Source organism: Sorex fumeus, unplaced genomic scaffold, assembly GCF_029834395.1.
Source record: "Sorex fumeus unplaced genomic scaffold, SorFum_2.1 ptg000072l, whole genome shotgun sequence".
NCBI lineage: Eukaryota > Metazoa > Chordata > Mammalia > Eulipotyphla > Soricidae > Sorex > Sorex fumeus.
In genome coordinates this window covers 52,734,337-52,761,899 of record NW_026606129.1, presented here as the reverse complement: position 1 = coordinate 52,761,899, position 27,563 = coordinate 52,734,337, and the positions used below count along the sequence as shown (strand labels likewise).

Genomic DNA, 27,563 nt, shown 5'->3' with positions numbered 1-27,563 from the left:
CCAGAAAGCACTAAGGTGGGAGCCTTACCCAGGGCAAGGTCCAAACCTACAAAAGGGAGGTGAGAGCCCAGCTGGAGGGTTCTGTAAAGGAAGTGGTTCATGTTTTTATTTTGGTTCTTGGTTCTTCGGGTTCCACACTCAGAGGTACTCAAGAGCTATTTCTGCTTGGGTGGTGGGGGGAGAGGGCGGGGACCATATGCAGTGCTGGGGCTCCCCTGCATGCAAGACAAGCTCCTTAACCCCTTAGACTTTCTCTCTCTCTCTCTCTCTCTCTCTCTCTCTCTCTCTCTCTCTCTTTCTCTCTCTCTCCCCCACCCTCCCTTTGGCCTGAGTTGATTTGATTTTTTATATTAAATTTTAAAACTGTTCTGTTTTATTTTTTATTGAGTCATCATGAGATACACAGTTTCAAAGCTGTTCATGATTGGGTTTTAGTCATACAATGTTCCAACACCCATCCCTACCCCAGTGTACATTTTCCATCACCAATGTTTCCCTTTCCCCACCCCAACTTTTATTTTATTTGTTGGTAAGGCCACACCCAGCATTGCTCAGGGGTCACTCCTAGCGGTGCTCAAAGCTGCCATATATGCAATGCTGGGGATCAAACTGGGGTCTGCTGGCTGCATGCCAAGGCAGGCCCTGGATCTCCTGTAGTTCCTCTCTGCCTGAATGATATTGGGGTGAGGGCATTTGGGGGTCATACCTCAGAGGTTTACTCATGGATCACTGTGCTCAGGGATCACTCTTGACAGGGTCCACCAAATGATATTTTTTAAAGGTTTTTTTTTTAAATATGAAATTTATTTATTTACATTGCCTCCCACTCCCCCTCTTTTTTCTTTTTTAAATCTTCGGGTCATTACCCAGCTACTCCTCAGGTTACTACTTGCTAGGGGCTCAGGGTTGATCGAGGCAGTGCTGAGCAAACCAAATGGTGAGAGGCATCGAATTGGGTCTCCCCACTCCAGCCCTTTGAGCCCTCTCCCAGGCTCTTCTCTTCCTCCCTGCTGTTGTGGTTGCGATGATGAAAGGTGGCACTTGCTGGGTGTTGCTCACCAGATTGGTGTTTGCACTCAGACATGGCGGGGATTTGGCTCCTTTCACTATTCTGGGGAGAGGGGCATCTCCCAAGCACTATTCTGGAAGCCAAGAGGCCCCTGCCAGAATTCTCAGCCAATGAGTGGGTCAATGTGAGGCCCTAAGGATGTGGTACTACTCAGGCCCTAAGGTGTTGGGGATTACCTGGGCCACCCCAGTTGTGGTTAGTGGCCATGCTTGGGGAACCGTATGGTGTTTAGGATTGAATCGGATTCATCACACATGACACGTACTATAACTGCTGTACTCTAGCTCTCTTACTTTTTATTATTTTGCAATGCCAGGGCAATCCTAGCGCTCCACACTCTTCCACTGAGCCCTGCACGCCTTTTAGTTGCAGGGGTCGTACTCTTAGCTGAAGTGCACAGTTATGGTTGTGGTGTTTACTGAACTTCACACACAAGCTCACCAGGGGTTGCACTTCCTGACCACGGTTAGGCACCCCTGGGCCTACCTTAACAACAGAGAGATCTGGAGCACTTCAGCCGAGGGTACAGAGGAGCCAGGCACCCCTTTGGTGGTGCTCACACATCTGGCTGCAATGTGGCTGGAAATCATTTGCAGAACAGGGTGTTACAGATGATAGAGCTGCCAGGATAACCCTTGGCATATGTGGGACATCAGGGATCTGAACTCGTGACCATTTATGTGCAAGGTGCGAGCTCTAAGCACTATCCCTCCGGGCTGTTTGTTCAGTAACTGAGGGCAGCTGACCTAAGTCCAACACTAGTGCCGCCTCCCTGGGGACTGGTTCCTTTGCACCCTCTGCTGAAGGGCTCCTCACCACTCTGTCTCTAAGGCAGGCCAGGAGCTACCCCAGGCAGTGACTTCTCCAGTCCCACAGCCCCAGATTCTGACCTTGGCAATGGAGGGCCCTCCTCTCAGTCTCTCCTTGCCTCCGACAGCCCCGACTCCAGGGAGGCAGGAGCTGTCAACTCAGTCAGAGCTCCCCGCACTTCTGCATGCTCTGCAGAGTGTGGAATCAATGGGGTGTGAGCTGCCATGTGTGCGGACCCACTACTTTACAGTTCCTTCCCTGGTTTGGCTCATTTTCTCTTTAGGTCAAGAAATCTTCAGGGGGGCTGGAGTGATAGTAGAGCAGGTAGGGTGTTTGCCTTGCACATGGACGACCCGGGTTCAACCCTGGCATCGCATATAGTCCCCCATGCACCGCCAGGAGCAATTCTTGAGTGCAGAGCCAGGAGTAACCCCTGAGCATCGCTGGGTGTGACCCAAAAAAAAGCTAAAAAAAAATCTTTTTGTCTGTTTGCTTGCTTGTTTGTTTTTGGACCATACCCAGCAATGTTCAGGGCTCACTCCTGGCTGTGTGCTCAGGAATTACTCTTGGTGATTCTCAGGGCACCATATGGGATGCCCAGGGATTGTACCCTGGCTGGCCACATGCAAGGCAAGTGCCTTATCCACTGTACTATCGCTTCAGCCCCAATATATCTTTTTTGTTGTTGTCTTGTTTGGGGGGAGGGGGCCACACCCAGTGGTGCCCAGGGCTTACTCATGGCTCTTGCTTAGGGGTCACTCCTGGCAGGGCTTAGGGGGCTATATAGGAAGCCAGGGATCAAACTCGGTTGGCAATGTGCAAGGCAAGTGCCCTACTGGCTTTACTATCATTTTGGCCCTGGTCAAGAAATCTGTCAATTTCCTGGGGACCCTGGGGCACAGAAGCAGAGAGCCCAGCCCTGGCAGCCATCCCCTGCTCCCTGCCCAGGACTCTGGAGACAGGCAGGAGTCCTGGTGCCTGTGAACTCAGCCAGGCAGCCTGAGATCATCAGGGCAGGGAGGAGGGGGCTGCCCCCTCAGGAGTGGGCTGGGCCGGAATGCAGGGTGGGGGAGGTGGTATTTAAGCCCAGGCAGGCTGGCAACCCCAGCAGCCTGTCCAGTGAGCCTCCAGCATGGATGACATCTACAAGGCCGCGGTGAGGAACGGGTCAGCAGGGCTGAGTGGGCAGGGAGGCAAGCTGACTTGGTGGGTGCTCACTCAGTTCAAGATAGGAGGCATGGGGCATGGTCACCCTAGAGTGGGGATCCAGGAAAGGTCCTAGGTCCTCAAGGGTCTGGCATTCCTGGGTTTGGGTGGGTGGAGGGGTTCGGGGTTCTATTTTATTTTGGGGTCACACACAGCAGTGCTCACGGCTTACTCCTGACTCTATGCTTAGGGATCATTCTTGGTGGGGCTTGGGGGACCAAATGGGGTGTCGGGGATGGATCTTTGGTCAGCTGCATACCAGGCGAATGCCCTACCTGCTATAGTGTCACTCCAGCCCAGGGTTCGTGGTCTGCAGAGAAGCTGTCTGAAAGGGTGAAGGGGGACCCGTCCCCATATCCCAGTGTCAGGGTGACTGTCTCACAGCCGCATTTCTGCATTCCGGTGCCTGTTTTTTTTTTTTTTTCCCTTCCTCTCACTTTGGTGTCTCTGCCTTGTGGGCTGTCTCTTGATCTCTGTTGTTATGTCCTTGTCCCCCTCTCTGCACCCCGCATTCTACTTCTCACATATTTCTCACACTGTCTCCCCTTGACTGACTGAAGTTACTGTGGGTGTGAGGGAATAGGGTTTTAAGGAAGGAACCGCAGAGTCCTAGTTCTGAGTTGGGGAAGGGACTTTCAGGTGTGAGGCAGGAAGGAATGGGGTCCCAGGAAGAAGGAACGGAGGTGCGCTCTCTCCCCTCTATCCTTCCCCCCCCCTCGCCACATACACATGCTCAGAGTTTGGTGCTTTAGCCAGAGGCCAGGGTTGGTAGGAGGTCCCCAAAGTGTGTGTGTGTGTGTGTGTGTGTGTGTGTGTGTGTGTGTGTGTGTGTGAGATCCTTACCTCTCTCTGCCTCCCATGTTCTGGGGTAGAGGCTGTCACCCCATTACCCCATCCCGAGCAGAAAAGGCTGTGCTGGACCCTGCCTATGTCCTAGCCCTGGGGAGGGAGAAGCCCTCCGCCCTGTGTCCATATAAGTCCTGCTGGGCCCAGGACTAATTTTGGCTCCTGAGACACCAGCAGGCCAGGAGGACAGATAACACTGGCCCGCCAGCCACCCACATGCCAAGTCCCCAGAACAATCACCAGGTTTAACTCTGGCCCCTGTTAAAAATAGCCCACTGGCCACCCTACTCAGGTTTCAGGGGGTGACTCTGCCCTCCCTGCCCTGGTTTTATTGTCCCAGACTGGACTCCAGCTGTCTCTGGCCACCTGGCTGAGGAAGGGCCTGGTGTCTACTCTGACAGTTGTCACCCTAGATGACAGACATCAGCCCTGGAAGGGGTGCCACCTGCACCCTGGTCCTGAGCCAGCCTCAGGGAGGCCCTCCGGAATCTGAGGAGCAGGGATGGGAGGAACAGGGCTGCCTCTTGCTCTGCCTCTGCACCCGAGGGACGGGCTGCCCCCCAGGACAGGACCAAGACCCTCTTTTCCCTCCTAGGTAGAGCAGCTGACGGAAGAGCAGAAAAATGGTGAGTCCCCCAACACCCACAGGAGGACAGCAAGGCCGGGTGGGGGAGCGTGAGGACCAGAGCCTGGATTCCTCTGTCTGGGGCCTCAGGGGCTCAGAGGGACACGGACGAGTGGGCAGGTGGCCCCGAGGCCTGGCCGTTGAGCCGCGGCCACTCTGTGCTCCCAGAGTTCAAGGCGGCCTTCGACATCTTCGTGCTGGGCGCCGAGGATGGCTGCATCAGCACCAAGGAGCTGGGCAAGGTGATGCGGATGCTGGGCCAGAACCCCACACCGGAGGAGCTGCAGGAGATGATCGACGAGGTGGATGAGGACGGTGAGCCCCAGAGCACCGCATGCTTCATGGGACCCTGGGAGCAGCACACCCCTCTGTGGGTGATCTTGCCTCCCTCCGAGGGTGCTGGGACCACCCAATCCGGGCGGTGGGAGCAGCCACAGGAGCAGTAGTGTGTTTGCTTAGAGCAAGCAGGTTTCCAGGTGGTGCTGAGTGAGCTTCTCCGAGCAGGGCCCGGGCAGTCACATAAGACTGGATTCCCCTTACCCTCTCGAGGCGCTTGTGTCTCATGTATAAAACCGGTGCCCTGTCTGCCCTGGCCTTGCGAGCAGGGCAGGCGGATGAGGCTACACATAGGGCCCGGGACCTGCTGTCCTGACCTTTTTCCTCTTCGGGCCACGGCTTCCGCCCCAGGCAGTGGCACGGTGGACTTTGATGAGTTCCTGGTCATGATGGTTCGCTGCATGAAGGACGACAGTAAGGGCAAGTCAGAGGAGGAGCTGTCTGACCTCTTCCGCATGTTTGACAAGTGAGTGTGTGACCCTTGATCTCTGTCCCAACCCTAGCAGAGAGGGGCAAGGGCAGGGGGAGTATGGGGTGTGCTCAGTCTCCTCTTCTGAGCCCCCGACCCCCCCAGGCCACCTTTCTGAGACCCCCTCCCCCCATGCCGGCCACCTTGCAGGAACTCGGATGGCTACATTGACCTGGAGGAGCTGAAGATGATGCTTCAGGCCACTGGCGAGACCATCACTGAGGATGACATCGAGGAGCTCATGAAAGACGGCGACAAGAACAACGATGGCCGCATCGACTATGATGGTGTGCGGGGGGCGAGGGGGGTTGCAGCTGTGCCCTGCAGGCCCCACCCTGCCCACACCCCTCACCCTGCCTGCCTCTCTCTCCACAGAGTTCCTGGAGTTCATGAAGGGGGTGGAGTAGACCCCACGCGGCCCGCCTCTGTCCCCCTACCCCCCCTCCAGCCAGCCGGGAACCTGAGCCTGGATGTGTCGCTGCCCACGGGATCCGGGACTCATGCCCCAGCCCTGTCCTGGGGAAGCAAATAAAGTCTTGCTCCCTGGATGCCTGGGCTGCCCTTTCTGGGGGGGTCAGGGGCTCTTCCCTGGAATTCTCACTGGCTCCCCCACCCCCACCCCAGCACCTGTCTCCCTGGCCCCACTGTATGCCGGAGGATTCCATTTGGTCAGCGGCACAGCCCGCTGCTTTCTGGAGCCTCTGGCCACTCCGCTGCTGGAGGTTTATGCTCTGTGCCAGCCCTGCGCACCCCTGCCCCTGGCAACCCCAGCTTCCTCCTGGGGGTGTATGGCCCTAACCAGTCTGCTCACGTGGATTTCCCACTGACAACACTGGGGGCTGCCTCCCCTCCCCCATCTAATAGGCGAGGATCCCAGGGCCCAGAGAGGACAGGGCACTGTCAGCTTGGCAGGTGTCTGGGGCACAGCCAAGCCACCTGGCTCCTGGCTCGGAGCCCTCCTGCTGGCCCTGGGCCAGATGGGCAGCTCCTTGGAGCTCCGGGCCCCCAGCCCAGGCTCTGTGGCTCTCGGCTCAGTACGGGTGCCCGGGCCAGAAGCAGGGCCGGACAGAGTGACACTGGTCTGGGGATCCGTGTCCACTGCGAGGTAGTGGAGGTGTCTGTGGTGGCGTCTGCAGGAGGGACAGCTGCCCCATGGCACCAGGGTTCTAATGTGTCAGCAGCTGTCCTGGCCCCACCCAGCCTCCTCCCAGCCCCATCTGTGGCCTGGCCTTCACTTGCCCCCACATATCCCACATTCCAGGGATGGTCGGGGAATTCTGGAGATGCCTCTGGTGTAGACCGGAGCCAGCAGGAGTTCCCTGTCCCTCCGCGAGAGGTGGAGGGGGGCCTTGGGCAGAGGGAGGAGAGTGTCCCCTCAACTGCCCTCCAGAGCAGGGGCACTTGGGAATCTACATGACACTCAGGAATGCCCACAAGCTGGGGAGAATCCCACGGCTGAATCACACACCACCCCTGTGCCGGACCGGCTGGGTGCTGGAACCCCTTGGTGTGAAGGACCCGCATCTTAGGGAACAGACATCCCTTGGGGAGACAGAGGGAGAGATCCGCGGGGAAGCAGTGTGATGCTGGGGTGGGCCAGGAAGGCTTCCTGGAGGAAGTGGCACCGGGCCAAGACCTGAAGAGCAGCTATTTCAAAAGAGGGCCTGGGGGAAAGAGCAGAGGGAGAGGAAAGGCTGGGGTGGGGCACGGTGTCCCAGCAACCTCCCCAACAGGCAGCTCCCTTGAGGTGCTCTGGGAGGAGGGAGGTGGCCTGAGGCGACAGAGGTTGGGGTGAGCGGTTCACCCAGCAGGATGTCAGAGGGGAGGGAAGACTCAGTGTGTTCAGGACCCAGAGCTAACAGAACTCAGGCAGGAGCCCACGGGAGGGGTGAGAGAGTGGGGAGTCAAGGATAGCCTTTCATTTCAGGATAAAGCCGCTTTTTCCCAGATAAGGAAGCCTGGGAGCGGCACAGTTCTGGGGAATGGGGAAGCGGAGGTTCCTATCTTTCCTTTAAAAAAAAGTTGACTTTTACAATGTTTAATTTTTTGTTTTGAAATTCCAGAGCTGCCACATTAGTACAAAGGATGCCAGTGTACATTCAGCCTCCCCAAAGGCGAACATCTAAACAGTCCTAGGGAGAATCAGTCAGAGGGGGCAGAGAGAGCGCACAGCAGGGAGGGTGCTGGCCTTGTGAAAGCACAGCAGGGAGGATGCTGGCCTTGTACACGAAAAACCCGGGTTCGATCCCTGACACCACATAAGGTTCCCTGAGCACTGCTTGGAGTGATCCCTGAGCACAGAGCCAGGAGTAAGTCCTGAGCACCGCCAGGTGAGGCCCAGGAACAAACAAACAAATAAATACAACAAACCACCAGCCACAGAACACTGACGGTGCCAAGGAAATTAACACAAAGAACCGTCATGCACGGTCTTGGCTGCCCTGATCAAGCCCCCTTCCTCAACTGAGATTCCCAAGTCAGGAGCACAGAGTCTCCTGGCTGTCCCCTGGTCCTCCTGGTCAGCCTTTCAGAACCTGACCCTTCTGAAGAGAACAGGTCAGTTCTTGGTAGAAGCTCCTGCACTTTGTCCCTGGATACTGTCAGGAGTAACCCTGGGGATCACGGAGTTAGAGGTAATCCCTGAGCACGGCCGGGAAGTGGCCTTTGAAACAAGCAAAACCTGCAGTTTGGGTTTGCCCAGGGTCTCCTCAGAGCTAGATTCTGGTTATATTATTTTTGTTGCTGTTGTTATTGTTGTGGGGGCCACGCCTAGCAGTGCTGGCGACCACCAGGCCACTCCTGGTGGTGCTGGGCTGGGAGGCGGGGGCCTTGTAGTACCCGAGCTGGAACTCAGAGCCTCCTTCCTTCCAGGCCTGAGCTACGATGCCTCGGCCCAGCTTTCAAGCCCCCAGGTTCTGTCTCTCTGAGGTCCACACATCCCCCCCATAGGTCCACAGGAGAAGGGCACTGCCTGGTCCCACTGGCTGACAACAGGGAGGGCAGAAGGAGAGTGCTAGCCTCGGGGGCTTTCACAGCCCAGGGCATGAACAAGGCCGCTAAGGAGAGGTAGAACAGGGTGGGCACCAGGTGCCCCAACTGTCTGGTGGAGGCGGGGAGAGCACAGGATGAGTGAAGGGGCTCCAAGAGCATAGAAGGCAACTAGTAGGGGCTGGAGCAATAGCACAGCGGGTAGGGCGTTTGCCTTGCACGCGGCCGACCCGGGTTTAATTCCCAGCATCCCATATGGTCCCCTGAGCACCGCCAGGGGTAATTCCTGAGCACAGAGACAGGAGTAGCCCCTGTGCATCGCCGGGTGTTACCCAAAAAGAAAAAAAAAAGAAGACAACGAGTAGACTAGTTGCCCTAGAATTAGGGACCTTGGAGGTCCTCAAAGCTTTGGGTGCCTGGACAGGGTGGGCACCAGGTGCCCCAACTGTCTGGTGGAAAACTGGGAGCCCCCTGGGGGCAAATGATGCCAGACAGGTTTGCAGACCCAGGAACAAGGAACTGGGCTGAAGTTGAGGGGAGCAGTGACTCCAGGGGCATATTAAGGGCACTTATAGAACACAATGTTGATGCAAGACGTAGGAAGAGCTGCAGAAATTGGGGGCTCTGGAGGTCCCCAGGAGGCTCTGAAGGATCTAGAGCTGTGTTCGGCGAAGAGAAGTGAGGCTGGTGGTGGTGAGGGGGTAGCAGCCCGGAGCATGGGAGGTGGCGACAGAGAAAGGGGTGACAAATGTCACATCATTGCTGGCGGAGCCTTGCAGGAGGGCTGGCTGGGTCAGGGGACATGGGTTGGCAATGAGGAGGACGGGCAGCTGAGAGGCCAGGGGACCCCAGATGTGGGGTGCTGACGGGATCGCAGGGGTTTAAAGAGACAAACCTTGACGTTTGTATGTGGGTGAAAGAGAATGGCTGGGCCAGCTCCGTGGGGTGACTGGCTGGTGGCTTAAATATGCCCGCCCAGGGGATGCTCCTAGTATCTCTGTTCCAGTACCAGATTGGTGGCTGGGCCTGGGGGTATCTTTCCTTCCAGGTCCACTCACACCAGGATTTTGACTGTGAGAGTCTGGGTTGAACCCCATGTCTCCTCCAAGTGGTACTGGGATGAGAACACACAGTCTCATGTTCAGTGATGAGGGCTCAGAAGCCTCCAGCCCCCACTCCAGACCCCCCTCCTCAGAAGCCTGCACTAGCCCCCCTGCAGTGTGTTGCTTCACTCTGTCATGGCAGGGTTATCCAGGCCCCTTCTTTGGGCTGTAGCATCCTTTGCTGGAGTAGCTTCCTTCAAGAAGTCCTCCTTGATTTTCTCTATCAGAAGCCATCAATAGAATATCTTCCATGCCCCGTTATTTTGTTTTTTTTTGTTGTTGTTGTTTATTTGCTTTTTTGTGGGGGAGGAGGGCACACCTGGCAATGCTCAAAGATTACTCCTGGTTCTGCACCCAGGAATGACTCCTGGCAGTGCTCAGGGGGTCATCTGGGATGCCAGGAATTGAACTTCGGTTGTCTCTTCTACTGAGCTATCGCTCAAGCCTTGTTTTATTTATATTGTAGTTACTTGGTCACTGTCTGCTGTTCCCTCAAAACTCATTTCTGCAGGGAGGCCCTGACCTACCTGCAGCTTTGGGAAAACAGGCGGCTTTGGGACTGCCTGCAGTTTCCACTTTATCCACTAGATGGCAGAAGGTGCTCGTGTCTGGACCCTTAGAAACCAAGGCACACCTGCAGATAGCAAGCGGGTGCATTGAAGGAAAACCCTTAGCCCTTTCCAAATGGAGAAACTGAGACCCAGAATGGGGGAAGACCTTCTTGGGGACACCTAGAAAGTTAGCAGTAGAGTCCGGGCTTCCTGCCCCCTACCCTGGCTGACTTCCTACAGTGTGGCGGTGCCACAGCCCACCCCAGTAGACACAGCCCCTGCTGGGGGCCGGGCTGAGCTGTCTCGCGAACAACTGCAGAATGAAGCGTGGCTGGGCCTCCTGCCCACAGCTGGCAGCCACATGTGGGCTGAGGGGGCTGTCCTGGTTCGCCTGGGGCCAGATGCAGCCTCTCCGCCAGGGACCCGAGGCAGAGATGCTCCACAGCTCCAGGACCCAGTTTGTGCTCAGCCCTGCACAACCACCCCTCACCAGTTCACAGAGCCTGCTGTCCCCTGGAGGGGAGATAGAACAGGGTGGGCTGAAGCCCAGACACCAACCTTCCTGGCCTAAGCTCAGACTAACCACCCCCCCCCCACCCCAACCCTGGGAGCAGGCATGTATGTTGAGAACTGAGTTCTCAAGTCCCTCTCCTGCTGACTCAAGGCGCTGGTCTGTCTCTTTTCCAAGGATGAGATGGAGAGGGGACAGAAATCCAGTGCCTTCCAGGACCAGAAGGAAAGAGGCGTCAGTTTCAGGAGGGGACAGGGCTCCGCGGAGGCCTCTGGAGTGCTGGGTGGCTGAATGAGGCTCTTCCCTCCAGGACCCCTGGTTTCCACTACTGACAGGTTCACCTGGAGCACACAAAACCTGCAGCATCCCTAAGACCCTGGGCCCTCCCAGGTTAGCCAGCGTCCTAACCCTCAGATTTTGAGCACAGGGGCCCGGGATAGGGGGCAGTTCAGGGGGGCAGCGGTAGCAGCTGGGGACAGGGGCTGTTGTCGAGTAGAGTAGAGTAGGTGACATGGGAAGGTGAACCTCACTGCGCTCGTCGCTCTTCTGTGACCCTCCTGCCCCTAAATCAGAATAAGGCAGAGGGAATCACAGGTGGGGAATCACAGGTGCCTATGGGAAGGACCCAGGAGACTCTCTGAGTCTGGGTCACCAGAGGAATGCAGACAGAGGAGGTGAGCGGGATCTCCTGGCGCATCAGGAGCCGGTCCTCAATCCTGTGAGAGAGTTGGGGGGATCAGAAAGAGTCACACCTGGCCGAGGAAACCAGTATCCATCCCTGGCAGTCCCCTGTGGAGTACACCCTGCCCCCTCACGCTGCCCCACACAGGGACCCACCTAGTCCGGAATGATTCCTTCTGTCCCCAGGAGCTGGGAGCCAGGTCAAGGCACTGGGGGACTGAACCCTCTTGGTATAAGAGAGCCCATCCCAGACCAGTTTGTGGGGTCTTTGTCATGGGCACTGGAAGGGCAGAGAGCGAAGCAAGCCCAGCCAACCCCCTAGGTCACACCCAGCTGTGCTCAGGGTTTACTCCAGGCTCTGGGCTTAGGGATGACTCCTTGACAGAGCCTAGGGAACCACATGCGGTATTGGGAATAGAATCCGGGTAGGCAGGGTCCAAGACAAGTGCCCTACCTGCTGTAGCATCTCTGCTGCCCCCTCCTCCTGTCTACTGACATATGACCCCCCTTTGTGGAAAGCGCGCGCGCGCGCACACACACACACACACACACACACACCCCACACTTTGCGGGAGTGTGGTGTGGGAGCCTGGAGACTCAGGTGTCTGCGGGCAGCCCCCTGGCAGTGTGTCCCTGTGCCCAGGTGCTGGGTGCTGGGCGGGGCGGCGGCAGGTGGGCTGCGCGCCCGCGGCTCCTCCCCGCCGCCTTCCCGCTGGGAGAGGGCGGAGCCGCCTTATAAACTCGGGGCAGCCCAGCCGGCGGCGCAAACTGCAGCGAGCGGGCGCTGGGAGCCAGGCAGCTCCGCTGGCAGCGCGGTGCCCCCGCTTCTCGGCATGGCCCCCTCAGCCTGGGCCGTCTGCTGCCTCCTGGGGGGGCTTCTGCTCCGCAGCAGCAGCGCCAGCCCCGGTCCCAGCGTGCCCCGCCTGCGGCTCTCCTACCGAGGTATGGGCCATGGGCAATGGGCAGCCCCGGATGGCCCCAGCCAGAGAGATGCCGCCTCCCCGCGGAGTCTCTCCTGGGGTGGCCTCTGCCTGCTGCCCCCGAGGGTCGGACGCGGGAGGGAGCGTCCAGTCCCGGGAGGCCCCGGGTGGGGATGGGAAAGGCAGATCCCAGGACCCCTGAGTAAAGGGGACAGCAGGGATGGATGGGAGCCCGCCCTGGGGCAGGTGAGGCCGTTTGTGCAGGAAGCGCCCGCTGGAGCAGGCGGCAGGGGGGGTCCCCAATCTAATCCTGAGCCAGCCTGCCCTCTAGCCCACTCGCCCTTCTGACTCCCGGCTCCCCTGCAAAGCGTTGCCCTCCTGGAGCAACCAGGGGCACGACCCCAGGAGATCTGCCGGTTCTGTTGTGTGTGGAGAGGCAGGAGAGGAGAGATGAACTTCCGGGGAGTCTGGGGTGCACCCGAAGGTGGGGGAACATGGTCCTGCCCTAGGAGCTGTGGTTTGGGAAAGTCAGGCTATAAGGGAAAAGAAATAGGGCAAGGAATTTGTGCTCCTTGAGGGCTTCGTAGAAGAGGCTGTGGATGAGTCGGAGAGGCAGTGGGTGGGCAGGAGATACTGGGCTTTTCCAAGGGAGCTCTTGCCCCTTCCCACCACAGCCTGTCGTGCCCCCCGCCCCCACCCATCACCTCCTCCTCCCTAGCCAGACCCCTGGGGTCTCTACCAGGAACCTTTGCACAGTGTCCCACCCCCATGGATGGCATCGAGGGAGCCAGCCCGCCCACCTGTCCTGCTGAGGGTGCCCACGAAGCCCAGATGTGACTGTCTCCCCCCCCCCAACATACACATAGGTCCTCTGAGCACTCGCCCCCACTCCCCCAGCTGGACATCAGGGTTTCTTGCAGTGGCATCATTTTCCCTGGGGACATGTGCCATGGAGGAATGTTAACGCTCTAGCAGGGAGAGACTGGCAGGTCCCTGTCCCCCCAAACCCAACACTCACTCAGGAGCCCTGTCCCTGAAGTCCTTGGGCAAGCCCTGAGGATAAGAACATCTTCCAGATGTGAGTGTGTGGGTGTGTGAACGCGGAATCAGACACCTCCTTGCTACCAACCTGACCCCTGCCCCTTCCTCCCAGACCTCCTGGCTGCCAACCGTTCTTCCATCTTCCTGGGTCCCCGGGGCTCCCTGGACCTCCAGGTCATGTACCTGGATGAGTACCGGGATCGCCTTTTCCTGGGGGGCCGAGACACCCTCTACTCTCTGCGGCTGGACCAGGCCTGGCCGGATCCCAGGGAGGTGAGCTGAATGAATGGGGGCGAGGGTACGTCTGAGAACTGGCCGGATGGGGAAACTGAGGCTGAGAGACCTGGGGTCAGCTGGATTGTGTTTCAGGTTGTGTGGCCGTCACAGCCAGGACAGAGGGAAGAGTGTGTGCGGAAGGGCAGGGATGCTTCGGTGAGTGCTCTGTGGGGACTGGCCGCCCCCAAGCCTGGCCTGTGCCCCCAGGGGGGTCGGGGGGACATTTGGAGCAGATTCTGAGAACCTCTGTGAACACCTCCCATCCTGTCCCACATTATTCCCTACAGCTGACCAGCAAGGTAGGGCTGAACCTGGGTCTGGAGATGGGGGCGTCCCCTCACCCCTCACCCCTTCCCTCCTAGACTGAATGTGCCAACTTCGTGCGGGTGCTGCAGCCCCACAACAGGACCCACCTGCTGGCATGTGGCACTGGCGCCTTCCGGCCCAGCTGTGCGCTCATCGCTGTGGGGCACCGCGGGGAGGTGAGGCCAGGCTGGCGCCAAGGGCCTGGGGAGCAGTGACCTTCCTCCCAAGGGGCGGGCAGGGGCAGAGGGGTCAGGGGGGCCTGAAAGCAGCCTTTGTCCGGGGAGCTGGCGCGGGGGTGAAGCCTGGAGGCCGCCGCTGCCTCCCCCCTCTCTGGCCGCACGCAATGACCACCAGTGACCTCTTTGTCCCTTTTCTCCCATAGCACGTGCTCCGGCTCGAGCCTGGCAGCCTAGAGAGTGGGCGGGGCCGGTGCCCGCACGAACCCAGCAGACCCTTCGCCAGCACCTTCGTAGGTGAGTGACCTGCTTACCGGGACCCATGGTGGGGGAGGTTCTGTGCACGGGGTCCTGGCTCCCCACTGACTGACTCTGACTAGGTGGGGAGCTATACACGGGTCTCACTGCCGATTTCCTGGGGCGTGAGGCCATGATCTTCCGGAGTGGGGGTCCCCGGCCTGCCTTGCGTTCCGACTCGGACCAGAACCTCCTTCATGGTGAGCCCGGGTGCTGCTGAGTGCTGAGTGTGAGGTTAGCGGGGAGGTTGGGTGGCTGACACGGGGGTGGGCCCCCAGGGTGGTCATGCCTGCCCGACACCCCAGGACTCCAGCCTTGGGGGTCCCTGTGCCTCCCCCCTCCATGTTGGGAGCAAGCCCCCGGGTCCCTCTGAGGTCCTTCCCTGCCAACCCCAAGCTGTCCCCTGGCAGACCCCCGGTTTGTGATGGCCACCCGGATCCCGGACAACTCCGACCAGGATGACGACAAGGTGTACTTCTTCTTCTCAGAGACGGTCCCCGCACCAGATGGTGGCCCCGGCCGTGTCACCGTCAGCCGTGTGGGCCGGGTCTGCATGGTGAGAGCTGAGGGCAGGGGGCAGTGAGGTCCCAGAACCTGTCCCCACTCAGACCCTCAGGGAGGGACTGGAGTGACAGAAGGCCTTTGCCTTGCATGCAGCTGACCCAGGTTTGGTCCCTGGCACCCCATACCGTCTCCTGAGCAACTCCAGGAGTGATCCCTGAGTGCAGACAGGAATAAACCCTAAGCATTGCTGGGTGTGGCCCCCAAACAAACAAGCAAAAATCAGAAAACAAATCATGAGGGAAGCTGAGGCCAGGGTGCCAAGCGGAAGTCCATGCCGTTTCCCAAAGGGAATGAATAGAGGCCCAGAAGCAGGTCTCAGCTGACTGTTCCCGCCCTGCAGAACGACATGGGTGGCCAGCGGGTGCTGGTGAACAAGTGGAGCACCTTCCTCAAGGCCAGACTGCTGTGCTCGGTGCCCGGCCCCGGTGGCGGAGAGGCCCACTTTGACCAGCTGGGTAAGGGCAGGCCGAGGCCGGGGCTGGGCAGGTGGGCAGCCACAGGGCTGGAGCCAGCCAGGGCACTGCTGCTGTCTTCTCCCGCAGAGGATGTGTTCCTGCTGTGGCCCAAGGCGGGGAGGAACCTTGAGGTCTACGGGCTTTTTCGCACAGTCAGGTGGGCCTCCGCCTCCCCCCACCCTCCTCTCTGGGCCTGGCTGGGGCTCCCCGCAGTCAGTCCCTGCCGCCAGTCTCCAGGTCTTCTGGTGCCTCTCTCTCTTTGGCCCGGGTGTCCATGTCCCTATCTTTTGGGTTATGCCGACTTCTGGCACCATCCCCTGTGTCCTGGCCCTGGAGACAGGCTGACCCCTGCCCCATGGGGACACAGCCTACCAGGCGTGACCGTCCCTGTCCACCCGCAGTGCTGTGTTCCAGGGCTTTGCTGTCTGTGTGTACCACATGGAGGACATCTGGGAAGTCTTCAAGGGGCCCTTTGCCCACCAAGACGGTCCCCAGCACCAGTGGGGGCCCTATGGGGGCAAGGTGCCCTTCCCTCGCCCAGGGATGGTGAGTGTCCCCCAGAGCCTGAGTGGGGCCAGGGCTGATGCTGAGGGGCTACTGCTGCAGAGTCCGCCCACAGGCCCAGAGGGCTGTGCGGAGTGGGTGGGTGGGCCACATTCAGGGGTCCCTCTCGGGGGCTGGTGCTCAGGGGAGGGGTGTGGAGTGAGGGATAGCATTAGGAGGCCGCGGGCTGCTGAGCCACTACCCGGCGCTGTCCACAGTGCCCCAGCAAGATGACGGCACAGCCTGGGCGGCCGTTCGGCAGCACTAAGGACTACCCGGATGAGGTGCTGCAGTTCGCCCGCGCCCACCCGCTCATGTTCCAGCCCGTGCGGCCTCGCGGTGGCCGCCCCATCCTCGTCAAAACCCACCTCAGCCAGCAGCTGCGCCAGATCGTGGTGGACCGCGTGGAGGCGGAGGACGGCACCTATGACGTCATCTTCCTGGGGACCGGTGGGTTGCCCCCCTCCCCGGGTAGGCTGGGCAGGGTCGGCCCCAGGCCACACCCCTCCGCTGACCCCCTCTCCCTGCAGACTCAGGCTCGGTGCTCAAGGTCCTGGCGCTCCAGGCAGGGGCCTCCGTGGAGCCTGAGGAGGTGGTTCTGGAGGAGCTGCAGGTGTTTAAGGTGAGGTGGAGGAGGCTGAAAGGAGAAGTGCCCTCTGACCCTGGGGCTAGCTCTGGAGGGAGAGAGACAGGCTGGGGCTAGCTCTGGAGGGAGAGAGACAGGCGTTGCAACCAGCGAAGGTCAAAAATCGGGTGGCTGGAGGGGCGATAGGCTGCTGCAGAAGCCCTGCAATGCTTCTGAGTAGCAGGGGACCTGGAGATGGGGTGTGTGTATGTGTGTGTGTGTGTGTGTGTGTGTGGTTGGGGGCCCCAGAGGGGGCTAGCCAATGTAGGTATCCTTTGCTTGAGCCCTGTTGGACTCACCATTGCTGTGTGTGCATATGTGTATGCATGTGACTGCGCATGTGTGTGTGAGTGGGGGTGGGGGTGTGTGCATGCGTGTTGTGTATGTGGTACATGTGGTTGTGGGGTTGTGTATATGCATATAGGGGTGTATGTGTGTGTGGGTGTGTATATGTGTGCATGCACATGTATGTGCATGTGTGTGAATGTCTGTACATGCTTAGGTGTTTGTGCACATATGTGTAGGTGTGTGTGTGCATATGTGTATGTGGTACATGTGTCTGTGCACTGTGTGTGCATATGGTGTGCATGTGTGTGGTGTGTATGTGTGCATGTGCGTGCATGTGTGTGTCTGTGTGTCTCTGTGTATGTGGGTGCTGAGATCTCAACCCCAGTGGGTCCTCTGGCCTCTGCAGAGCCAGGCGGGTGGCGGGGGATCTGTGTGTGGGGTGCTGCTGTGCCTCTGCTGTGGGCGGGTCTGGGACAGCTGCCTCCTTGCAGGGGAGCTGGGCTGTGGGAAGGACACTGAGCTCTCTGCACTGCGCCAAGCCTGCTGCTTGGAGGCTCGCCAGGGCGCGGGACCCTTTCCAATGGCCCATGTCTGGGAAAGGCCGCCTGGGCTTCACTGCCAGGGAGCGCACTACCCAGGCTGGGAGGAAGGTGGTTCCTGCCCAGAGACAGGCCGGAGCGGGGGGGGGTCTCTCTCCAGCATCCCCTCTCTGAAGCCCTGCTCCCCACCACAGGTGCCAACCCCCATCACTGAGATGGAGATCTCCGTGAAAAGGGTAAGAACAGTACCTGCCCTTGCCCCATTCTGTCCAGCCCCATCTTGTCTGCTGGGAAGCTTGGGATCCTGCTGAACCTCCTCCCCTATACCATCCTCTGAGTTAGATCAATGGGCAGGAGGTGTCCAGTGATCAGATCAGTTGAACCCTCAAAGGTTAGGTCTCCTGGGGAGACAGAAACATGCAGGAGGGGCTGGAGCGATAGTGCAGTGAGCAGGGCACTTGCCTTACACATGACTGACCGGAATCCCCCACATCCCATCTGGTCCCTCTGAGCACTGCCAGGAGCAATTCCTGAGTGTGGAGCCAGGAGTAACCTCTGAGCATTTCCGGGTGTGGCCCCAAAGTCAATATATATATTATACATATATATTTTTTTGCTCGAGCGGGCCCAGTAACGTCTCCATTGGAGACTTTGTTGTTACTGTGTTTGGCATATCGAATACTCTCGGTAGCTTGCCGGGCTCTCTGAGAGGGGCAGAGGAATCGAACTCGGGTCGGCCATGTTGGCCGCTTGTAAGGCAAACGCCCTACCACTGTGCTATCGCTCCATCCTTTCATATTAAAGTATTAATATCAAATTTGATATTAAATTATATATATATGATATATTATATATTATATAATATCAAAGTAAAGTAAAGTAAAGGCCCTCCCGTTGATCGTCGATTTGCTCGAGCGGGCCCAGTAACGTCTCCATTGGAGACTTTGTTGTTACTGTGTCTGGCATATCGAATACTCTCGGTAGCTTGCCGGGCTCTCCGAGAGGGGCGGAGGAATCGAACTCAGGTCGGCCATGTTGGCCGCGTGTAAGGCGAACGCCCTACCTGCTGTGCTATTTTTTTTAAATTCTGATTTCAAATCGGACAGGAAATCACATTTTAGAGGCCTGGTCATAAGCTTTTCAAGTGGCAGATGCCACCTCCCCAGATTTATGTGCTTTTCTTTGGGCAAATCCCCGCTTTTGTCCTGGAATAGCTTAAATCAGAGAATCTGTGTGTAGCAGGCGGGTGGGGTGCATGTTCTATTTCTGGGGCTGATCCAAGGGGTTCTCAGAGACCACTGATGAATGCAGGGCCTCGGGAATCCTCCAAAGGCTGAGGGCCGGGCTGGTTCCAAGGAAACTCACCCCAGGCTGCTGTGCCCCTCCTTCCCAGCAAATGCTGTACGTGGGCTCGAAGCTGGGCGTTGCCCGGTTGCAGCTGCACCATTGTGAGACTTATGGCAGTGCCTGTGCTGAGTGCTGCCTGGCCCGGGACCCGTACTGTGCCTGGGATGGCACCACCTGCACCCGCTACCGTCCGGGCATTAGCAAGCGCCGCTTCCGCCGGCAGGACATCCGGCATGGCAACCCTGCCATGCAGTGTGCAGGCCAGAGCCAGGGAGGTGAGTGGTGGTGTGCGTGGGCCCGTGCTCACAGCCCTGAGACGTGTGTTTCTGTGGTTCCAGTCCTCAGTTTCTCTCCTATGTCACGGGGCAGAGTCTTTGGATGAGGTTACCCAAAGGGGTGAGGGATTTCCAGGTCCCTGTCACACTGGCAGGGGCCCTCAGGGCTGTGGGATGCAGCGGGTAGCCCTGGATCCCAGGTTTCTGAGCTGAGCCTTCCTTTGCCTCCCTCCAGAGGAAGCTGCAGGACTCAGTGTGGAGACCAGTAAGGTCTATGGCACAGAGCACAACAGCACCTTCCTGCAGTGTCTGCCCAAGTCTCCCCAGGCTGTTGTGCGCTGGTTCTTGCAGAGGCCTGGGGCCGAGGGGCCTGACCAGGTGAGCAACTGTCTCCAGCCTCCCATGTCCTGCACCCAGAATACTACCCCACGCCAGGGAGCGTGAGGGGAGCCTGAGCGAGGCCCCAAGGGAGCCCATCCTCAGCATCAGGGGCTGACCAACCACATGGCCCAGGCACAGCTCGGCTTTCAGGGGAGCAGGGGAGAGGCCTCATTGTAGGTGAGCAGGGAGCGTGTGGCTCATTCATTTTGGGTTCACATTTGGTGGTGCTCAGGGCTTTCTCCTGGCTCTGCACTCAGGGATCACTCCTGGCATGGCTCAGGGGACCATATGGGATGCCAGGGATTGAACCCAGGTATCAGCCTCTTGCAAGGCAAGCATCCTACCTGCTGTACTTCACTCCAGCCTCTGTAGCTCATCTTTTTTGTTTTGTTTTGTTTTGTTTTGGGGTCATACCCTGCGGGGGTTACAGCTGGCTCTGTACTTAGTAATTACTTCTAGAGGTGCTTGGGGGACCATACAGGAGCTGGTGATCGAACCTGGGTCAGCCATGTGCAAAGCAAATGCCCTCCCCACTATCTATCTCTTATCTCTTCAGCCCCTGTGGCTCATCCTTGAAGGAGGCTTTTGCCAGGGTTTCTTCATCTTCCTCTGCTCCAGGCCTGGTCTCTGGTCCTTGTCCCTCTACACACACACACACACACACACACACACACACACACACACAGAGCCCAACCTCACACTTCCTGTCCAGAGTCCAGCTGTCTGCACAGGCCATCCTCCCCCATCCGGAAAGGTCTGTCAAGGCGAGATGCCTTCAGTCTGGGCCTGGGATGAGCGTGGGCGGAGCAGGGTGAGGAACTGTCTTGAGGCAGGGGAGGGGCATTGCTCTCCTTCCAGCCTGGGAACTTGGGGGAGGCCAGCCTTGGGCCAGCTGTTAGGCTGGGCACTAGGAAGCCTCCCCCAGGGGCCCAGGGGTGAGGCAAGCAAGGAATTTCACAGCACTAACCCTGCCAACACACACACTCTGCCTGGCACACAGATGCCCAGGTTCTAGCCCACACTGGGTGCCGACCAAGCCAAAATGAGCAACACCCCTCCCTGCTGCCCCGGGCTCTGGAGATGTTCTGCCACCCATCGCAGGCCCTGCTCTGCAGAAATGGGTGATGCAGACCTCCAAGATTGTCAGGTGATATTCTCACCTGCGAGCCGGGGTCCCAGCCCCCCTGAGTGAGAGCCCAGAAATACCTAGGCTTTAGGGCTAGGCTTGACAACACGCGGGTGAAGGCTCTTATACCAACCAACTCTGGGTTGGTTCCCTGGAGCACAGTTGGCCCCTCAGCACTCTGTAGGGGTAAGCCCTGCGCACCACTGCCAGGTGTGGCAGAAAAAAGAAGAGAGGAGGGCCTGGGCTTTTCACCTGCTGTCTGGGAATGTGTCCTGGGGCATCCAGATAGGTGCCCCAAAGTTCTGACGAGGGGCATGCTGGTTAATCCAGCCTTGGCAGAGGCCCTTTGGCTGGTCTGCGCTGAGTTGCAGGAAGGTGGAGCGAATCAGCGTGGACTCTGCCTTCCGGGCTGTGGACGCACAAGGACCAGGAGGAGTGTCCAGTACCGGCCCAGCAGGGGAATGTGGGAAAGGGACTGAGCGGAGTGTGATCAGGGGCTGGTGCCTGCCTGGCCTCGCACCCCATCCCGGCTCTCCCTGTGCCTGGCAGGTGAAGACGGACGAGCGAATCCTGCACACGGAGCAGGGGCTGCTCTTCCGCAGGCTCAGCCGCCTCGACGCGGGCACCTACATCTGTACCACGCTGGAGCACGGCTTCTCCCGCACCATCGCTCGCCTGGCGCTGGAGGTGATCGGCGCCGAGCAGCTTCACGGCCTGTTCCCCGCAGCTCGGGCGGGCCTGGCCTCTGCGCCACCCAAGGCTTGGTACAAAGACATCCTGCAGCTCATCGGCTTCGCCAACCTGCCCCGGGTGGATGAGTACTGTGAGCGCCTGTGGTGCCCCTCCCGGAGCCGGGCCAAGCAGGCCAAGGGCAAGAGCTGGGCAGGGCTGGAGCTGGGCAAGAAGGTGAAGAGCCGGACCCAGGTGGAACGCAATCGGACGCCCCGGGAGGTAGAGGCCACGTAGAAGGCAGCAGAGGAGGAGGTAGCCTGGAGGGGCCACCCAGCCCAGCAGCCGCCCCCAGAATCTCCCAGCCACCCAGCGAGGGTAGTGATGGTCACATTTCTGACTTCCTGATGGGGTGTCTGCTCCCAGCCTCCCCCCGCCCCACACTGCTGCAGGAAAGGCTGCGTGCCTGGGCCTGAGGGAGGACCATGCCCAGGGTCTGCTCTCTGCCCCTCTCTGCTGCAGTCCCAGACTGGAGCCAGCACCCTCTCTCTTTCTGGCCGCCCCCGGCACCCTGTGGGGCTGCTTTTTGTTCTCAGACGTGGCCCCTAGAATCCATTTCCGGGTGTGCCCATAGGCAAGAGGCTGGTGGTTCTTTCCCAGCCTGCAGAACAATGGCCATTCTGAGTGACCTGAGCCTGGGCATTGGGGGCCCTGTCTAGGATGGGTGGGGCAGCCAGAGGCAGGAGAGTGCCCGTGAAGCCAGCACTCCGTTAAGACTACTGACCCTCTCTGAGCGAGGGAGGGAGAGGGGAGGTGCCGTGAGGGTGGACCAGCTGGACACCGCTCCCCTCCCCACCCCCCCAGCTCCTGCATTGCCTCAAGTCACAGATCTTGGTGCCTCCTGGCTACCGCCCACCACCACACACAACAACTGTTTACAGCAGAGTCACAGCAGTGCGGGTGGCCAGAGCTCTCAGCGGCCCCCTGCATGAAGTGAGGAGGGGGCTCTCACAGCCTGGCTCCCTGCCTCGAGACCCCAGAAGTACCAGGCCAGCTCTTTTGGGAGAACTGCGCACTTTCTCCCTCCGCCCTCCGGCCTGGTTCCCAGGGAGAGCGTCTGGACTGCTGGGCCCATCATGGTGGGTTCCAGAAAGCCATCCCCGCGCTCTGCTAACTGGACATGGGAAGAGGGGAACTGGGCAGAGCGGAGTCAGTGTCCACAGCCAGGAGGGCGGGAATGCGGCTGTGTGAGCCAGCGGCGGGGGTGGGGCAGGGCCCGAGGTGTGGAATGCGGGAGGGCCACGGATGGACCGTCCTGGAGCAGGCCTCTCCGGCACTGCCAGCCGAGGCGAGGGCCAGATGTTTCCCACTCTGGAATCTTCGGTTTTCCTTAAATAAGGGTTGGTCTGGTTGGCTCATTTAGGAATTTTTTTTTTTCTTTTAAGGGGAAAAAAATGTAGGAGGGGTGGAAAATGTTAGTCCTGCTGATTTGGGGGTTGAGGCTCAGGTGGCCAGGCAGGGCATAGGGAGGTATTTTTGTCAGTAAAGTATTTCTTGGGCCTGGGAGCCTGAATGTGGAGGAGGAGGAGGAAGAGAAGGAGGACAAAATGAAAAGTTGTTCTCATCCTGTAAGTCAATGTTAATGATGCACAGAACCGACAGGAGATAAGAGGATCAGGTTTTCTGAGTCCCTCCATTGAAAAACCAAGATGAGGGGCGGGAGGGATAGTCCAGTGGGTAGGGTGCTTGCCTTGCCAACCCAGGTTTCCCCAACATCCTATCTGGTTCCCCAGGGCCCACCAGGAGATCCCTGGGTGCAGAACCAGGGCACCGCCAGGTATAGCCTAAAAACAAAAACCCCCTAAAAGCCAAGATGAAGAGAAGAGGGGAAAAAGACAGACAAAATATAAGACAAGGCTTCCGGTTCCATTGGACTCAGAGCCAGGCTGTGTCTGCCTTGCCCCTGCCTCCCCATCTGATTAACCTTTCTCCCCTTTCTCCACATTGAGACAGTGCCACCACTTGGGAAAGCACCGAGCCTGGGGCTACTGCAGGGGGGAGAAGGGGGGCAAGACAGGGAATGCCAGGGAGAAACAGAACAAAGGCAGAACTGGCTTCCCACTCTCCCCCAGGAGGACTGGAAGAAAGCACCAGGGCCCTGGCGGGGTATTAGGCTAGATTGGGCTAAAGGTGACTCCAGGCGGGATACTGGTTACTTGGGGAAAGGAGGGAATAGGAACAGATAAATCCTCACCAGCAAGTACCTGTACTTGGAAAATTATGAACGACTTCCACCATGATGCTGTGCCTTATTGACTCTCGGGAATGCCTCGTGAGCTCTAATTTTGTATTCATGTGTTGAGACGGGCTTGCAGTTTCTGTTTCCAGAGCACATTTGCCTTATTGCTTGGACTTTTATGGTCGTGACGGCCCCTGAGCACTGGTGAGCAGAGCTTCGTGGTCTCCCGGGCAGTCCACTAGGAAGGGGGTGATGTTCCTCTTTACCTCACATAATTATATCATTATTGAATCTCGGTGTTTCTGTACTAAATTGACCGATGCCATCTGTGTGGGCTGGGAAGGAGGAGCCTTCGCCTTCATTCCTGGAGGGAGAACGGCCACCCAGGGTGGGATTTTCTGGGAGGGCGGGGAGATGGGTATCAGGGGAAGGATGGAGGCCTTTGTCTGGGACGCTGAGAGGGTTTATTGAATTAGGAAAATCCTGCCCTGAAGATTTTTGATACTGACCTTCCTAGAACTTCAGGAGGCTCTGGAGCCAGGAAAAAAATAAAATAAAATAAAAAGAATTCTGGCAAAGGGCAGACAGGCGCATAGGCAGTCAAGCTCCTTACTCACAATGACACTTGACATTTGTAACTGCAGAGTTTGGCCGGGTGCCTGTTTTTCATCTCACACCACATACCAACGTATATTAAGGCCCCTGTGCCCTTGCCGGGGGCACAGAAGGGTGCTGCGGGGGCTGCAGCTTCTGGGGAGGAGGGGAGCTGTGAGATTCTGGCCTGTGGCAGAGGTTGTGCTGACCACAGCTCCTGCCTCCTGGGGACAACACGCTGCCTCAAAGGAGACCGCCATTACTGATGCAGTGCAAGAAAGACAGAGGTGCTTCAATGTAGGGACGACCCCGTTCCCCCACATCTCCAGGGAGACTCGCCTGCACCGTGCCCTAGGCCTGGGGGACTTTATAGGCCATCAGGGTCTGGCCACCTGTGGCAGCTCCTTGTCTCCAGGCCCTGAAAGATACTGGTCTGGTAGTACCTGGACGCCTCTAGCTCGGCCCCAAGCTACCTTGATTGCCCTTGCCTGAGAGGCAGCCTCCAAGCGACACCTAGAGGAGAGCTGTTTGGGAGGGTTGTGGGGTGTTCCCCTCTCCCCAGGGACAAGAGAAAACCTTGCAGGCCTCCACACCCCTCACCCCTGCTTCAGCATGATTTCCTGCCTCAGTGATTTCACGGTCAACTTCCTCTCCCGGCTTTTCCCGCTCAGGTTCCTGCTTCCCCTGGTCTTTGGGCCTCTGATGATTTCCCAAACAGGTGTAGATTTGGAACGGGACTTGGAGAAGGGAACTGGAACGATTTCCCAGGTTGATGTCCCGGGGAGTGAACCTGAGTGAAAAATCAGCTTCTTGCCCCATGAGCTCCCGTTGTCCCGGCGGCCTGTGTGTGTGCCACGGTCTCCCCACGCATCTGCGGCTCCACCTATGTTCCTCTGGAGGGACGGGCACCTCCCGCTGCGAGGGGTTTGAACAGCATACTTTGGGAAAATGCTGATTTGAGCAATATCCTCCCTTAACTTATCTGTCACTGTCACCCCGTTGTTCGTCGATTATTCGGGCGGGCTCCATTAACGTCTCTATTCCTCCAAGCCCCGAGATTTTAGCAGCCGCTTCGTGCTCGTCTCTTCCCAATAATTGGAGGCTCTTTCAGGGTCAAGGGAAAGAGACCTGTTGTCGTAACTGTTTTTGCCATATTGAATACGTCACAGGGAGCTTGCCAGGCTCTGCTCGTGCGGGCAGGATACTCTCAGCAGCTTGCAGGGCTCTCCAAGAGGCATATATTTATATATTTCTCTCTACGATTTGTTGCCCACTGTCTGAACCCCATCAAATATGGTGTGGTAATTATTGAAAATGGGTAGGAAGTGTCTTCTAATGTATCGCGCGGCCACTGGGAAGTGGCCTGGAGCTTGGCGGCAGTTGGGTAGTGGAGGCCGGCTGCCGGGGCTGGGTCCCTTGGGGCAGGGAGGGCTCTCACCAGCCCCACTCTGGGGCGCCCCAAGTGAAAAGAGTCTGGCACGGAGTCCCCCTTATAAGATTAATTTATTCATCTCTGCCTGCCCAGCCTGTAAACTCTGAAGGCCCTGACCTGCCAGATGGACTGGCCACGTCTTAGCTCCCCTTGGCCCACACCAGAGCATGACCCGCTGTCCAGGGTCAGGGCTGCCAAACGCTCACTCCACTGGCCCTGGCACCTGGCCCCTGCCTTGCCTCTGGCTGCCTCCTCCCAGGCACAGCCCGCTTCTGCCCACTTCCTTCTAGGTCAGGGCTGGGCCTCTGTGGAGGACTGGGATTCGCCCCAAGCCTGAGACCGTTCTGAAATCCAACAGACTAGTTGCCATGCAAGGGTGGGACGAAAGGAGGCGGCAGAGGAAGGGAGGAGAACAGCCCTTTTCTCGAATGGCTTCTTTGCTTCCCTTCACTCAGCTAAGGCCAGGTCAGGTCCCGGACACCCCTATAATCCATCAACCTCAGGAGTGGGCAGGCAGGAGCCACCTAGAGCCTGGCCTTCCCCCTGCCAGGCTGTCTTCCTGGGGCCCGACAGCACCCCAAAAGCTCTGCGCAGGATGAGTCCCAGCTTGCTCGTGCACATGCCTCTGCCGCCAGCAGAGAGAGGCCTTTCCGCCAGCCCGGCCTCTCCGCAGACCCGAGACAGCCACTCAGTCTGGTCGCCACCAGAGCACAGGGTCCACCCAGCCTTGGCCAGGCCCTGGTATGTGGAGGCTCCCATACAGTGAGAGTCCGGCCTGTGCCCAGATGAATTCCCCCGGGGGTGCTGGGACTGCAGCCTTGCCCTGATGCGGAGCCAATCAGCGGGGTGGGGCTCACTCTGGATACAATACCTGATAAGGAGCCTGGGGATTTGTGGGGCTCCCCACCCTGGCCACACCCCGAACACAGGAGATGAGGCAATGGCAACGGTGGCCCCAGGCCCACTTCCCACCCCAGCCTTCCCTCGTGCACCACACCGTGGTCGGCCCTCTTCCTTTGAGTTTGTGCCCTAAGGAAGCCTTTTACTTTTCCCACTGAGTTTTCACTAGGGAAACCCCTGGTTCCTCAGCACAACCTTTATAATAACTTCTTCTTGCGGGCTGAAGAGATGGTACGGCAGGTAGGGCACTTGCCTTGCAAGAATCTGCCCGGGTTAGATCCTTGGCTCCCCATATGGTACCCTAAGTCCCCGCAGGATAGATCTGTGAGCACAGAGCCAGAAGTAAGCTCTGAGCATAGCCAGATGTAGCTCCCAAACCAAGAAGACAAGAAAAGAAAAAAGAAATAAGTACATAAATCATTCACACAGGGGATGGAGCTTCTTTGGGCCTCAGAGAGCACCCAAAGGCTTGCACGTTCTCAGCCCACACAGGCGCCCAGCCGTTAGCTGCAGAGGGAACTCAGCAATGTGCTGAGGACGGGAGTGGCCTTGCCTCTCTCCCACCAGCAAGGAAAAGGACTGACAATCTAATGCATCCAAGAGGTATGTGGCTCATTGCCGTGAGCGTCCCAGGGGGCAGAGGAAAGACCAGTGCTAGGGAATGAATGGTGACTGAGGAGGATCCTGAGGGGAATCAACAGCAGAGATGAGAGGCCAGGTGTGTGCCCTCAAATAGAGGGGACCGGAGGAGTCACTTAAAGCCCAGGTTGACTTGCAGGGAGGCCACGGAGGGCTCTGCTCTCCCAGATAAAGGCAGAGAAGAATGTGGCTGACCAGCAAGCTGTATGGACATGACCTCATCTGTTCACTCTGCGGCCCCTTCAGCTGATAAGAATCTGCTGCTGTTTCCTGTAGTCCAAGAGTCTCAGACAATGGTGTGAACGGCTGGTTCTACTGGCAAGGACATTGTTCACAGAAGAAAAAACAACACACCAGCACAAAGCCAGGGCAGGACCTATCTACATGCAAGGGCCTGTTTACAAATCCATGATTTCCAAGAGGGGAAACACAATGGGGAATTATTTTTGGTGAGGCTGATGTCCCCTCCAGAATGCTCCTGGGGGCCGGGGATGGCTTTGATGGCCCAGACAGGTCTCGGATGCGCCGAGGGAGACAACACTGATGGCGCGGAGGCCTTCCTGTTTGTCAGGGGTGCACACAGAGCAGGGTCAAGGAGCAAGGTTACTCCAAAGACAAGGGGGAGGAGCCTCTGGGACCTGCCCTGACATATTTATTGCTCAGGGATTCCAGAGCAGGACAGAGTTCTCTAGAGAGAAAAAAAAGAATAAAATTTTGGCATTTAGTTTTCTGAAAA

The 27,563-nt window shown here is 58.3% G+C and overlaps 2 protein-coding genes across 2 annotated transcripts; both read left to right on the top strand.

Moving 5' to 3' along the window:
• Positions 1-2,952: 2,952 nt before the first annotated feature.
• Positions 2,953-5,909, top strand: TNNC1 (troponin C1, slow skeletal and cardiac type). Its single transcript, XM_056129617.1, has 6 exons — positions 2,953-3,035; positions 4,527-4,557; positions 4,725-4,871; positions 5,244-5,358; positions 5,512-5,648; positions 5,737-5,909. The coding sequence occupies exons 1-6, from the start codon at positions 3,012-3,014 to the stop codon at positions 5,766-5,768; spliced, it is 486 nt and encodes a 161-aa protein (XP_055985592.1). The 5' UTR covers positions 2,953-3,011; the 3' UTR covers positions 5,769-5,909.
• A 6,039-nt stretch (positions 5,910-11,948) lies between these two features.
• Positions 11,949-23,553, top strand: SEMA3G (semaphorin 3G). Its single transcript, XM_056129353.1, has 16 exons — positions 11,949-12,137; positions 13,269-13,429; positions 13,526-13,588; positions 13,795-13,914; positions 14,121-14,211; positions 14,295-14,411; positions 14,622-14,767; positions 15,116-15,230; positions 15,318-15,387; positions 15,632-15,776; positions 15,992-16,223; positions 16,304-16,395; positions 17,420-17,461; positions 18,619-18,847; positions 19,083-19,225; positions 20,904-23,553. The coding sequence occupies exons 1-16, from the start codon at positions 12,029-12,031 to the stop codon at positions 21,318-21,320; spliced, it is 2,292 nt and encodes a 763-aa protein (XP_055985328.1). The 5' UTR covers positions 11,949-12,028; the 3' UTR covers positions 21,321-23,553.
• The last annotated feature ends 4,010 nt before the right edge of the window (positions 23,554-27,563 follow it).